Below are 14,936 nucleotides of genomic sequence, written 5' to 3'. Positions count from 1 at the left end.
AGTGTCCATAAGAGAAAATCAGATTTCCTTTTCTTGGAGTAGCCTTTAAGTACCTTAAGATTCGAGAGACAACATCTAGGTGTGAAGAACAAGGATCATGGTGGGAGATCTCGCGAGATATCTCGTTTTTTCACATTGGCGGAGACGAGATGGAAGTCGAGATCTGCGAGTTGGGATATCTCGCTCGAGATCTCGCCATATCTCGCCATATCTCGCTATATTTCGCCATATCTCGCCATATCTCGCCCTGGATCTCGCCATATCTCTTAATTTTTGCATTTTTTTGTGGATTTTGGCTGAATTTTCATTTGCAACTACTCTTAGCACATCTACAAGCTACAACAAGGAAGATCAATCATTCTCTACTTGTTTTATGAATTTATGATTTAATGACATATAGAACTTCTAATGGTTGTATAATTATTTTATTCTTGAAAATTGAGATTGTGATACTCATATGGATGGAGTTTTGATAACATTTAAGTTAGTTGATGCATTTGATATACTTGCTTTTCATTTATATGCTTTAAAGGTTCTATATTACATGTTGTATAACATTGCATTCCATAATCCTACTACATTTCGGTTTTACACTATAGGTAGACTTAGAAATCATACATAGGGTTGTTTCTGACAAATCCAAGGCCACCAACGTGTTCAAAAGGCCTTAAATAAGCTAAATACCAAGTTTCAACCCAATTGGGACCCTAAAACCCACCGAGATGGGCCACCGAGTTGACGCCAAAAAATTGTATATCTCGACCGAGATCTCACCGAGATGGTCAAGATTTCTCTCGAGAGCGAGATCTTCTACCATGACAAAGATCATGCGTATACTGGCTTACCAAGACACCAAATGTAATTTCTGGTCAAGTATGAGATAGGTAAATCAACTTCCCTACCAACTTTTGATAGCTAGTCTTGTCCATTGGTTCTCCTTCCTTTGCCTTCAAATGTAAATTGGGCTTGATGGGAGTTTCAGGTGCTTTACACCTGAAAATCCTAGTCTTAGTCAACAAATCTAGAGTATCCTTTCTTTGAGAAAGAGAGATACCATTGGCCAAATATGCCAATTCAAGGCCTAGGAAGTATCTGAGTCTCCCCATCGTCATCTTTGCTTCCATTGCTAACATTCAAGGCTCTCTTCATCTTGCAAACTTTTCCATGAGTCTCAATAATAGCATACCCTGCTGGTATTTCAATATACACTTCTTTTGAATTTCTTTGTGAAGAAAAACATTTTTTCATATCAAGTCACTGCAGGCTCCATCTTTGATTTACTGCTCATGAAAGAATTACTTGAACTGTTTCATTTTTGCAATTGGGGCAAATGTCTCTTGATAGTCTATCTCGTAGGACTGAGTAAAACCCTTGGCTAATCTTGCTTTGTATCTCTTCACAGTCCCGTCTTCCTTGTGCTTATTGATGAACACCAATAGTACGCTTTCCTGTAGGTAAGGTCACTAGATCCCACGTCTCTCTTTTTCTTTTTCTTTTTTTCCGAGCTCTCATTTCTTCATCTGTTGCTTCCTTCCAGTTTAAGTGAGCCAATGCTTTTTGTCATGTGTTAGGAACAGATATAGAGGACAAAGAATAAACAAAGCTTTGACATTCTGGGGATAATGACTAATATGAAACAAAATTGGAAATTGGGTGTTTGGTGCATGTTCATGGCTATTTCCACAATGCAATTGTTAAGTCTAAAAGGGATCAGAAGCTGGTTCAGAAATTGACTTACAAGGAGTAGTTGCTTCAGGGTTAGGAGCAGGAGCTTCCAATCGGCTAGGTACAGTAGGGGACCTTCTCTTGCTGTTCTCTATTGATGTGTTTTCAGAGGTGATGTTAGAGTTGGTTGTTGCTCCCCTTGCACACTATTGTCTTGGTCCACCAATAGTTGTTCCTGTCCGGTAACTCCATCTTCCCAGTGAGGTTCATCAATGGGAATATCCAAAGGAGGGACGGGGACTGGAAATTACTCACTAGTACTCTCCTCTTGAAGAGGTGTAAGGGCAAAAAATAGAATTTGTTCTTGAAACACGACATCCGTGAGGACTAGCATTCGGCGAGGAGGATGATAGCACTTACAAGCCTTTTGGGTAGTAGAGCAACCAAGAAATATGCACCGTAAACCATGTGGATCTAGTTTACCATGGAAATGATGATTTTGGGCAAGGTTACACAACTAAACATTTTAGGAGGAATAGTAAAGGCTGCTGTCCTTAAGAGGATTTCAAGGGACAGCGTTGTTGCAACATGCAGGATGGCATTTGGTTAGGCTGCAGTGAGAACGGCATCTTCCTGAAACCAACGTGGCACATATTTAGTAAACATAAGGGAGCTGGTAAATCAAGGTGTCTAGTTTTGTGTTTGGCCACGCCATTTTGAGAAGGAGCGTCAACACAACTAGTTTGATGTATAATTCCATGGTCAACCAGATAAGAGGGAAATTGCCTACCCAAATACTCAATCCCGTTGTCGGTTTGCAGGGTCTTCATAATGGCCCCCAGCTAGGTAATAACCATTTTATGAAAAAAATTTAAAAACAAGAAAAAACATCACACTTCTGGTGAAGTAAACCTGTGTGGTTTTAGTGCAACATCAATGAAGGTGACAAACCAACAATAACCAGAATTAGAAACAATTCGAGATGGACCCCACACATTAGAATGAATAACAGAAAAATAAATATTACTATGGTCATCAGAAATAGGATAAATATGTCTAGTTTGCTTTGCCAAAATGCAAGCATCAGAATAAAAGTCATTTAAGTCACAATGCTTAATTAAATCAAGGTAAAGTTATCTAAAGTGGGTAAAGGGATGTGGCCTAAACGATGATGCCACTGTAGTAAGGTGAAAAGAGTTGGAGATTTGGAACCGGAGACCTTAGTCAATGTTGATGGATACCTCGTCCAACGGATAGAGCCCCCCGTTTGTAAGTCCCTGAAACATATAATGAAAAGGAAAAAAAGGGGTTATTTTGTAGTTTAAGTCTCGAGTGGTGCTACTAATAGATAAAAGATTAGTAGAAAAATTAGGAACATGCAAAATAGAGGACAATGATAAACCTTGTGAACAAATGATGGAATCCTTTTCAGAGACGGGGAAAGAGACCCATCAACAATATGAACGTTGTAATTCAAAGGAATAAATGAATATGTATGAATCAGAGTTGAAGAACCAGTTATATGATCGGTTGCCCCCGATTCAATTATTCATAAGGAAGCACTCGTGGTGACATTGTGACAACCAAAGGTACCTATGGTGGGATGTGTGTCGGGGGGGGGGAACTATGGCAGAAGGTATACTCTCACTGGTAGTTGGCATAGAAGAAGACACTTCAAGTCTGTTCATTAGCTGATGTAATTATTGCAGCTCATTTGAGGAAAGAGGTGTTGGAGCATTCTGATCCTCTAGATTGGCTTGATGGGTTAACACTTGAGGATTTCCCCTCCGATTGGCATCCATCCTCCTTCACAGGAAGTGGTTGGTTCACTATGCACTTCTAGCACTTGTCCTTGATGTGATGTTCTTGACCACAATAATCACACTTGACTGGGATACGAGAAGAATCACCTGTACGTGCTTGAGAGCATCCTATACCAGCCATACATCTTTCTGGCATCCGAGTGTGAACCATTTTCTGACTACTATCTTTAGTGTCAACCACAGTATAGGGTTGCTCCAAGGATGGAAAAGGTTCTCTTGAGAGGATGTGAACTCGTATTTGATCATACTCAATATTTAGTCCAACCAAGAAATTATAGACACGGAGTTTGTCTTCCCATTTCTGATAAGCAGCAATATCAACAACACACAGGTTGAAGCATCCATAAAGATCAAGAGCCTAATAATATCCATGGAGAGTTTATAGTACTAAGCTAAAGTGAGTTCCTTGTGTTGTAGTTGATGGATTTTGTGCTAAATCTTGAAACACTGAGCATCATTCCCAACCTTTGAATAGGTTTCGTTGGCAACCTTCCAAATCGTGGCAGCATCTAGAAGAAGTAGATTACTCTCTGCAATACTGGGTTCAATGGAATAAGAAGAAATCTCATAACCAAGCATTCATCGGTCACCCACTTGTTTTGTGTTGTGTTGTACTAGGAGTGGATGGCTTGACAAATGTACCGTGAAGATGACCTGCAAGGCAACGAGCACTTGTAGCAAGAGAAACAGAATGAGACCATCAGAGATATTTAGTCCCGTTGAGTTTGTTAGAGGTCATCTGGAATGGGGAGAAATCACGTTCTTGTGAAATTGGAGTTTTCTCCATTTCAAACATACCAGAAGTGGCGGTGGTAATAGAATCAGAGTCCATCACACGGATTCAAAGAAACAACTTAGAGAACTAGATCACAAAATGAATAAGGGAAAACAAACCCTTTGTAGGAGAAAAGTGCTTAGAGGTGATAAGTGAAAAAAGGGTTAGAAGGTTAAGAATAAGGAGGTGAAGACCCCTAGGAGGATTACAGAGAGGAGGCGATACATAAGGTTCTTCCACAGAGAGAGAGGACTGGCAATGAGATCAAGGGGCCCTAGATGCCTCATTGTTGGGTAGCAATGGCCCTAAGAGCCTCGTAAGAGGAGACAAGGGTCCTAGTTCCTCTCGCTAGGTTGGCGGTGGTGCCTGTGGCATGGGAAGGAGGCAATGAGGTTTTTGGGAAGAGAGAGAGAGAGAAGCAGAAGGGAAGTAGGAAGGCGGTGGGGCCCAAGGGTGTTTCTTTCGGAGATTTCTCATATTTGTGGGTCAAATCTATGGCTCTGATACCAAATTGAATGGTCTGAGAAATCCTAACTTATGTCTAAGTGACATAGTAGGCCTTTATTTATATTAATAATGTGATAAGAAGAAAACAGATATTCCTAATATGGGACTACTGCAATAAGTTAACTAAACAGACAATTCTACCCCTCTTAATATTACTACTGTATTATCACACAATCCTTGATTTTTCAAACAAAAGTAACGAATTTCAATATCTTGAAATCTCCCCACTAAAATCCTACTACCTAGGCTTGTTCCAAGTCTCAGCCTAAAAAACTCTTTGAGGCCCCTAAAATAACTTCAAGGAATTCATCCCATGTTCCCCTATGGGCTGAGTATCCTTGAAACCTTTTGAAACCCTTAGAGACCTAACCCTTTTCCCTAGAAACCAAACCTAAGCATCAGGTATGAAATTAATGGGATTTATTTCATAAATAAAGCACAGCATTTACCATTGATTTCATCTATCACAACCCATATTATGAACTACCCCTGACAGCCTAATCGAAATTACCCTTAGCTGACCTGATTTCAAGTTGGCTCTTGCCTTGATCTTGGTTGCTGATCCTTAATTTATTGACGTGGTCTGACTATTTGAGGGGGCGCCCTGGGGGGGAGGATGGTGTGAGGCTTTCTGGTTCAGTATCAGCAGGATGTTTGGTGCATTTGATCAGGCGGGGGGCGGGGGGGGGGCCCCCCCCCCCCCGATCTAAAACCTTCCGGGGCCGGGGGACCGCCCCCCACGGGGGGAGGGGGGGGGGAGGAGGGGGGGCAAAAAACTTTTAAGGAAGGAAAAAAAAGGGGGGGCGGGGGGGGGAAAAAAAATAAAAAGAAGAGGGGGGGGGGGGGGGGGTGGGGTGCGGCTCGTAAAAAAAACCCCCGCCGGGGCGGGCCTTTTTTTGGAGAACCAACCCCCCCGAACAAGAAAGACCCCCCCCCCCCCTAAAAACCCGGGGGCGGCGGCCTCGAGGGTTGCGGGGGGGGTGATCCACAGCCCAACAGATCCAGTTTAGGAACGATCATATCCACTTATCACAATAATATAATCAAAAGCAAGAACAATTTATAGTATTCAAGTAATCTAATAATAAAAGTTAAGAAATGATCACGGAAGGATCACAACGAACATCGTAGTGCGGAATAACAAGTACCAAATCAAAAGACAACTGTGCGGAAGGTAGATCGAAATAAGGTAAAGGTTACAACCAAATCTCCAAAGAAGGAAAATAAAAAGGTAAGCAACTAAGTTACGTTTCTTCTAACTTATACAATGTCTCCTCAATAACATAATCATAAGAAACTAAGCCAGGCCGGATCTACTCCTCGACAAATATGAGTCTTGAACCGATAGCCTTCACCAATGTAGTCACCGTAGCCAAAGTGGTATGAGTCACCAACTTAGTCCTCAAAGTGTTGACCGTCACGAGTCCAACGGTAGGAGTACCTGCAGAAAAGTCTAACAAAATATGTTGCAAAAAGGAGTGAGTTCAAAAGAACTCAAGCAAGGAAAGTTATTCCATAATACATAAGCCATATGATATCAATCATGAACTCGATGCGAGATGATATGAGACATAAGATGCAAATATGATTCTAACTCTAAGTATGCTTGGTCTCTATGGTAGACATGCTTTAAGTCATAGCACCATACTTCTTTAGGTAGTCTCAGTCACTCATCACCGGGGGGAAGTTGGGTCCTGCATCCCTCTCGGACAAATCCATGGTTGGGGGTTTCGGTCACCACTCTCTCACATCACCATTTGGTCTAAGTATTGGCGCATGTCAAAGTAAAGCCTAGCCCAATGCAAGTCATCTACTTAGTCATATCATGTCGGTTCAGATACGTCCATTCCTCCCCTCTCGGGATCCTTTCCGGTATCCTTCACACTAGAGTCACGGATATTACTCACCGGACTCATCAACCCTATTGGTCATCCACAAATGGTAAACGGGAAGCTCTCACGTCCCCTCACGGATCATTTCACCGGTCTTGAGTGCCCGTGAGCCCAAGTCTAGCCATTTGCAACCCTACCAATAAATGGCCCCTTCCGGGTATCCGCAATGCAATTTATGTCCTCTCACGGAGTGGTTACCGGTCTTGAGCGCCCACAAATCCACACTACTACCACGGGTCGTTCGGTCTCAATGCCCTTCCGATTCGGGGTCTGATATGACAGGGCATCCTAGCCATACATCTAGACAAGTCCTATGTATGTCATCCAATGATCCAGGAAAGCGTCGATGGGCATCTTCGGAGAACATCCCATACTATTCCCTCCGATGTCCAAGGACAGAAGTACCGAGAGGGCACTCCCCAATCCCAAATCATACATAAGCAATCACATGCTTATTTCCATCCATTACATATCAACAATACATTATCATATTGAAAACATGTCATAACATCTCATAATACAATATATAAATAAATGAAAAGAATAAGTAAACATGATAAATCAAGTAATTAAGCATGGTGTTATTCTGTCATAAGGTAACTACAGTAGTCATATGATGTCTAAAATCAATTAATAAGTTAAGTCTACTAAGTTACCAACAGCAAGTGTAAAAGTCATACAGTCTATGTTATATGGCAATAACCATCCTTACCTCAAATTGTGAAGAAGATGATCCGAAGTCACAAGAGAATGGTCCAATTATAGTCTTAAAACCCTAAACAAACATATATGAAGGATTAGAGAAGAAATCAAAACAATCGGAGATCGAACGGATCAAAAGCCGGGCAAAAGTTTCGACAACAACCTTGTTGGTTGATACATTGGGTTGATGGTATCGACCAATAGTATCGACCAACGAGTCTTGGACAAACAAAATGGGATTTTTGGGTTTTGGCTCAAAATGGGTCTTCCGGGTCTCGGATCGATATGAAACTTGGAGGGATGCTTAAGAACAGTAGCAGGAGACTACGTAGAAAGAATTAACATGATCCAATGGTCGGATTGAAAACCCCCAATTTGAGGTCCTAGGTTCAAACTTGCAAGACCCATGTTCTTCAATGAAAACCATTACAATTGCAAGAGAACTTAGGAATTTAATCAATAGAATGATGAGCCGCAGAATATAGACAATTACTAACATATAATCAGACCTAATTGAAAGAGAAAATCAGATTAAGAGATGAATTCATGTTGTAAAGAAGAGGAAAATCAAAATAAGAAAGCAAGAACATCATGTATGAGAATCATAGCATGGAAAGAATGAAGAGAGGTTTAATCAACCCAAGAGAGCTTGTAGAAGAGGTGGTTGCAAGGTTGCAGCACCTTCTCCACGAACTCAGTAGCAAGAACAAGATGAGGTAGAAGTAGATTAGAGAGAGAGTGAGAGATTACATACCTTGGAGAAGAGATTAGAGAAGAGAAACAATGATTCTTGTAGAAGATCATCACCCAAGCCAAGGAGGAGGCTTAGAGGAGCTTTCCCACGTTCTTAGATGTTGAAATGAGTGAAATAATGATTTAGGTTCGAGGTTTCACTTAAAAGGACAAAGGAATATCCAAACAGCATCTTTTTCACGATTCTGGGCTTGTTTTGGTCGATACCTTTGGTTGATAGTATCGACCAATAGTATCGACCAACAGCAGTTTCAATAGAATTCTCAGGAATAGTTTAGCAACTTCGAACAGGGATTCGGAAGGCTATACAAGGTCAAATTGAGTGAGGTTTTCTCCTACAAGTCAATAAAGAAGTCTAGTTTCCAGAAATACCTTTGGATCAAGCATGGGAGTTCATTAGGTCTACCAACTAAGCTCACCTTCTTCGATGCGCAAGCAGGATTTGCCAGACATAGTTCAGCAACTTCGGACAGGGATTTGGAGGGCTATATGGGGTCAAATTGGGTGGGGTTTTCTCCTACAAGTCCATCAAGAAGTCTAGTTTCGGGAAATACTTTTGGATTGTGCACAGGTGTTTATTAGGTCTACCAACTAATTCACCCCTCTTCGGTGCGCAGATTCAAAACTAACACTGACAACGCTCTCAAGTGAGGGGCATCATCGTCAATGTCCATGGGCTTGGGCTCCGACACCAAATCATCAACCAAAAGGGTATACAAGGACTTTTCCCACCACTTCGGGTCATTGGATCAACAGACAATACAAATTCCGGGCCGGGTCGGGGGTAAGGATAAGGCCGGATATGGCCTCCTAAGGCTTTCAAGGATAACAACATTGAAATCAAGGTCCAACTTCAAGGTCTAACATTAAACAAGTCTTTTTTTATCCCAAAACAAATAGGGTATCCCGGGCTAGGTTTGGGCTGGATGTCACATTCTCACCCCCTTAAAATAATTTCGTCCTCGAAATTGGGAGAGTACTAGGATTCTAAGGAGATGGAGGACATTGCTTTTATCTTGACTTTTCTTCTCCCAAAATCTTCGGAAAACAATTAACAATAAAACTTTTGTAAGAAAACAAGGGATAAATCTAGCATGCCTTGAAATCAAATCAAAAGTATGATAATGGCTTCATGAAGACTTCACAAGGATCATGGCAAAGACCAATATGAAGATCATAAAACTCTAAGAATGAAAGGAGATTGTCGAAGAGATGGTTGCAAGGATGCAGCATCTTCTTCATAGTCTCAATCACAAAGAATAAAACATAGTAAGAGTAAAGTAAGATCATGGCTTTATGAAGATTTCATAAGGATCATGGTAAAGATCAATATGAAGATCATAAAACCCAAAAAAAATGAAAAGAGATTGTAAAGAGATGGTTGCAAGGATGCAGCATCTTCTTCTAAATCTCAATCACAAAGGGTAAAACATAGTAAAAGTAGATCAATACAATACAAGAGAGATTACTAACCTTTGATTGAGGAACAGGGGATGAAAAGCTTGAAGTCTTGAAATAATTAGAAGGAATAACAAATCATGAAGATCACACTTGATTTCCCTTCGAAATCATCATGTGGGGAAAACACAAGGTTATAGGGTGTATGGAGGTCCACTCTAGAACAACAGGGATATGAGGATCAGTCATGGGAATTACTTAAGATCACCCTCCTATCAAAGGTAAATAAAAGGCACAAGAAGAAATTGAGAGGAGAAAAGATCAGCTTCGGGGTGAACTTCTACCAAACAAAACTAGGCAACTCATACGACAGTCGACAGAGAATAAATCGAATAATGCATATGGTAGGTATGGATTTGGCACAATAGCAAGGTTAGGATTAGGCGGGATTTCACAAGCAACCTTAGGGAAGAAGAACCTTCAATTAGTAGATTGAGTCCTCAGTCACAGCAGGGATTTGGACTTTAAAAAGCAAGGATCCCTGGGAACTAGGATTTGAACTGTGGAGCTTGACCTAGACATGAAACAGTAGATCACTTTCTCATGGTGAAGGCATTTATCAGCAGCTTGCTTTAGCAGAAACTAGCATAATACTTCAGTCTCTATTCATTCCAGTTGGAAGGTATGAAAGGGGCTGGAAGCCAATTGCAGGTCCTTATGGAACTAGAAATAGGAATTTTAAAGTAAACATAGCACTACCCTTTCAGCTCATGCTTGGAGGGGTGAAGCCAAAATACAGTGCTAGCAAAGACTTAATAATGCTAATTCCTATTAGAACCAACTAAATGAGTCCTCCTTCCCAACCAATCTTAACTTTATACAACAACAGCAACAATTCTTCTCCTAACTAAATGGGGTCAGCGGACTAATCTTAACTTAATCTGAGCCATTATTGAACTGGTTCTAACTGTAAATACTTATAGTAATTAAACCTAGTTTTGTATGCTGCCCTTGTACCCCTATTTGAGTCCCATACAGATTACATGCTATTCCGAACAAACCGAAGGCCGATAGCCTATACAACCCAACCCCTGGGCTTTTATTCCTTGGAAAACATGCCAAATCGGAGGTGGGTCTGCCTCTGGTTGTTAGGGCTTCATCATTTCCTGGCTTCTCTGATGTGTCAACATAAACAATCACATATGCTTAAAATCTAATAAGTTTTCCATGGTAGAGAAAGTAGCAGCAACATGTGCCTGCATGGCAGAAGGAAAGACCCTGATAGGGTTTCTTAAAACATTGATTAATCCTGCTCTGATACCATGAAACAGTCTTAGTATGGGAAATCAGATTTAGCTATGCAACGGTGAAAGAGAAAAGAAGACGAAACTTCAAGGGCTCTTTTTTTTTTTTTTTTTTTTTTTGGGGGGGGGGGGTTTGAATGCATGCAGTTTGTTTGGGCTGAACACCCCAATTGTGAGCTCTCTTATTATTTGTACGACCAATAAAATAACCCTTTATTACAAAATGCATTTACGCTAGACATAATATTCATATAATTGACAGTAAAATCTTGCTCTGTCAGATCAGTCATTTGTTGATATTTTATGCAGGTTCCTTACTATTGTGGTAGTTGGTTAAGTAGATCATTCTCTGACTAAGTTAAATTCTAAACTCATTCACTCAAAAAAGAAATCCTAAAACTCTGCTCAAATCTTTATGCCGAAAGCTTGCTTCGACTACACGTAATTTACACATGCTTTTTCTTCTTATGCAACATTTAGCTGCTTAGCTTGTTTCTCTGTTAATATTAAATTATGTTTGTTTGTATTTTCATTTAATAGGTCTTAAGCCTTCTGGATGGAGAGCAGAGTGTCTCGGCTGATCATCATTCAGAAAAGTCCTCTACTGTTCAGATTCCTGACTTAATAGACACTGGTGATGTAAATGAATTTTATGGGATGGATGATTTTACAGGAAAGGATAGTGATCGAGGTATCGCAGATCTGATGACATCAGCTGCCCCTATAACTGATGAGCTGTTTGGTGATGGTCTGATCAACGAAAGACCCGCTAAGCAAAAAAACAAAGAGAATGATCTATTTGCAGGTGTCTCATTTCACACAGCTGAGGATGGAGAGCATGTCAGTGACCTCTTTTCAGGTTTGCATGTCGATGACAAGCATGTTATTAATGATACTGGATTAACAGAAAATAAAAACAAATCAGAGCTATTGGATATTTTTGGTTCGAGTGCTGGACTTCTGCATGAGCATGTAAGGCATAAAAAAGAAGTCAATGATATATTGGCTGGTTTTCCTGATAGCAAAGGAAATACCCCAGATAACAAACAACAATATAGATTTTCTGAGACAGTTTCTGATGCTGCTTTTTCAAATCCAAACATCCAATCAAGCCATCTGTTGCCAAATGATGGTCGAAATGGTTTGATAGGATCTCAAATGGTTGGGAACCCAAATGCTATGTTTGCATTTGGTCCTCTGCAGTATGGTATGCCTCCAAACATGATGTTCAACCCAGCTTTTGCTTCACAGCCGATGAATTATAGTATGATGGGAAATTATATTGCACAGCAGCAGCTTTTAGCAACTATGCCTAACTTCCAACAGCTTCAGAATCTGAGTTCTCTAGAGAATGTTGCTGTTGGGCATGTTCCTGGCAACAGCGGGGAAGGAGGATACCCTTTAACACTCCCTGATATTTTCCATCCGAATGTTCCAACTCAAGCTCAGAGTACATTAATGAGCAACTCGAAGAAAGAAGATACTAAAGCCTTTGATTTCATCTCGGTAAGGTTGATGTGCATATGTGAATATATATTACAGAAAGTTTCCTTAATACTTGATGTTTTCAGGTGTAGCATTGATGATCAGGTTCCTTCCCCACAACTGTCATAGTGCTATTACTTACAGTAAACTGTTTTCTTCACAAAATAAGTAAAGTGAATTTTAAAGTAATTTTGTGGATTCCCCATTTATTTCTCTGGAATCTTCCATGATCTTCACAGATTATTTTTACCTCGTATTCAAACCAGATCTTTTAGGAACTTTATTTAATACTCTATTGATGAGCCCAAAATAGGGTTTTATCTATATACATGTTTTCAGCAGACGGCAGACATGAGTTTTTCTGTCCCTCAACATGTCCCAAACCATGGCCCTATCTTACTTGAAGAAGCCCTAGGCATTTTTTGGTTCAGTTTCTCAAAGCAAGGGTCGTATCCCATATGGTTAGGTTGGCATTGATTCGAAATATGTATATACTGCAGAAATCGAGGCACATAAGAAAGAAGTTCATCTTATTTGTCTCTGAAGTTAAATTGCTTTATAGATATACAATGCCTTATGTTCTTGTTCTGCTTGTGTTGCAGGATCATTTGTCATCAGCTCGTGGTGCAAAGAAGGTACTATAAAGCCTATGTAACGAAATGCTTGAGAGTTGAAACAGGCCTTCAACACATGTTTAGTAAATTGGAGGAGGCTGTATTGTTTCAACAAAGATGGTTAAATATTCTTCTGTGATAAATATCTTTTTTGAGCCTCAAAAACATTTCCATGCTGCACGATCTTATCTGATCATGTTACTAAATTTGTTGTCATTTTGAGGAAGTAGATAGCTGTGTAAACTTGTTGGCTTTTTTGTTTTTTTGGAGTGTTGTTTGGGGGGGGGGGGGGGGGGGTTGGAGAAGTTCCAGTTACTCGATCCTCCAGTTTCCTCCGGTTTCACATTGGATCTTTGACACGTGGTAAATTCTGATATGACGGTTACAAACATTTCATTTTGGGTTGAACGAACTTCCTCCCGTTTTTCCTTTTTAGGTTGGGAGCTGCTGCTGTTCTTCCGTTTGAGGAATAGAACCTATTTGACCTCAGGTGCAATTAGAAGAAAAAAGAAAAACAAGAAAGGAGACGAAGGGGACTCGGGGAAGGGACATTTCTCTTCTCTCTATGCATGCGTTTCGCAATTTCGCATCATAGGGACTGTAGAAAGCCAAGGCAATTCCCAAAGAAATACCACTTAATCGATTGTGTATGGTCGATAAATTTTTTTTTTTTTTTGGTATCTGAGGTTCATCCGGGCCAGCTTGGGCGCACCTTGATTAAATCCTCAGGGGGGATGGTTGTCGTCCGCAAGAATCGAATCCATGACCTCTCCACTGAGAAGTATGGATCTTACCCCTCTATTAACCCTGCATTGACATAGATTCTACCAACTTACAGAGCCCTTTTTTGGTTTGTTCTTTCTGTGGTTTGAAGTTTACTCGACGGGGTTTTAGATGAGAAGAAGATGGAAGACCTCAAATTCCCAATATTTGATATTTTCCTGTTTAGTTGGAGCAATTTGTCATGGCTAAACGAGTGTATGAAGCTCGGAAAGGAAGTACATTGTTGCTTGATTTTCACTACTCATGTAAATGAGGTTTTCACTTGTGGGTTTTCTTTGATTCGACTGTATTTCAATTGCCTTGGGAGCTAGGGGGGAGGGTTCGGTAGGGTCGAGAGAGTTGCGGTTGGGAAAGGGGTAAAACTTCAATACTTGGGTAGGAAGAATAGCGGCAACTTCTAAACAGGAAAAACGGAAGGAGGAAGTTCGTTCAACCCAAAATGAAATATTTGTAACCGTCAGATCGGAATTTACCACGTGTCAAAGATCCAATGTGAAACCGGAGGAAATTGGAAGATCGAGTAACTGGAGTGGATTTACCACGTGTCAAAGATCCAATGTGAAACCGGAGGAAATTGGAAGATCGAGTAACTGGAGCGGATAAAAATCCGAGAAGGGGATATGAACAGTTGAAAATTGTACTATAGAATAGAATATTTAAGATGTGCAGGCAGTTTTTCTTGATCAAGGTTTTGATTATAATTGATTGCATTCTGCCTCCTAATTCTTTGAAATTTCTGTTGGTGACACGGATGTTTATGCTTGAATTAAAAAAAAGACAATGATTTTTATGTCAGGATTGGGTGTAAAGTCTGCTTGAAAATCTTATCTTTTTCTTTTGTTTTCTTAAACTGAAGTGTCGTCGACAGATCCAAAGGAGTTTTTCCTAATTAAATGCGTTGGGTCCTATTGAAAAAAAAATGATGAAATCAGGCTAGGGAAACGAGAGAGAGTTAATTTGGAAGACGATAGTAAACTGTAAAAGAAAAGAGGGTCGTCCCAAGAAATCAATAAAAATTAGCTCCTATATCTCAGGTTCAAACACCCCCCCCCCCTTTGTCGCTTTTCTGTTTTTTTTGTAGTGGACAGTTTGTGTGCTCTTTGACCTGGACATGTGGAATACTATTAGCTTCTGTGGATTATACTAGGCCTCTAGTGGGACTACGCTGATGGGATCAGTGCTTGTGTTTGTAGTTCATAGCGCTAATGCTTACATAGGTTGAACTCAAAAGTCCG

General features: G+C 40.4%; 1 protein-coding gene across 1 annotated transcript; it reads left to right on the top strand.

Annotated features, from left to right (window-relative positions):
- Positions 1-156: 156 nt before the first annotated feature.
- LOC149020775 (protein MODIFIED TRANSPORT TO THE VACUOLE 1-like) lies at positions 157-13,189 on the top strand. The gene is made up of 3 exons (XM_089148982.1): positions 157-1,454; positions 11,360-12,325; positions 12,907-13,189. Exons 2-3 carry the CDS (start codon positions 11,477-11,479, stop codon positions 12,946-12,948), a joined length of 891 nt encoding a protein of 296 aa, XP_089005108.1. The 5' UTR covers positions 157-1,454; positions 11,360-11,476; the 3' UTR covers positions 12,949-13,189.
- Positions 13,190-14,936: the final 1,747 nt, after the last annotated feature.

The sequence above is a fragment of the Hakea prostrata genome, chromosome 3, assembly GCF_041222555.1.
Source record: "Hakea prostrata isolate BN-2017 chromosome 3, UWA_Hpros_2, whole genome shotgun sequence".
NCBI classification, from domain to species: Eukaryota; Viridiplantae; Streptophyta; class Magnoliopsida; order Proteales; family Proteaceae; genus Hakea; species Hakea prostrata.
This window is presented reverse-complemented; position numbering and strand designations above follow the sequence as displayed.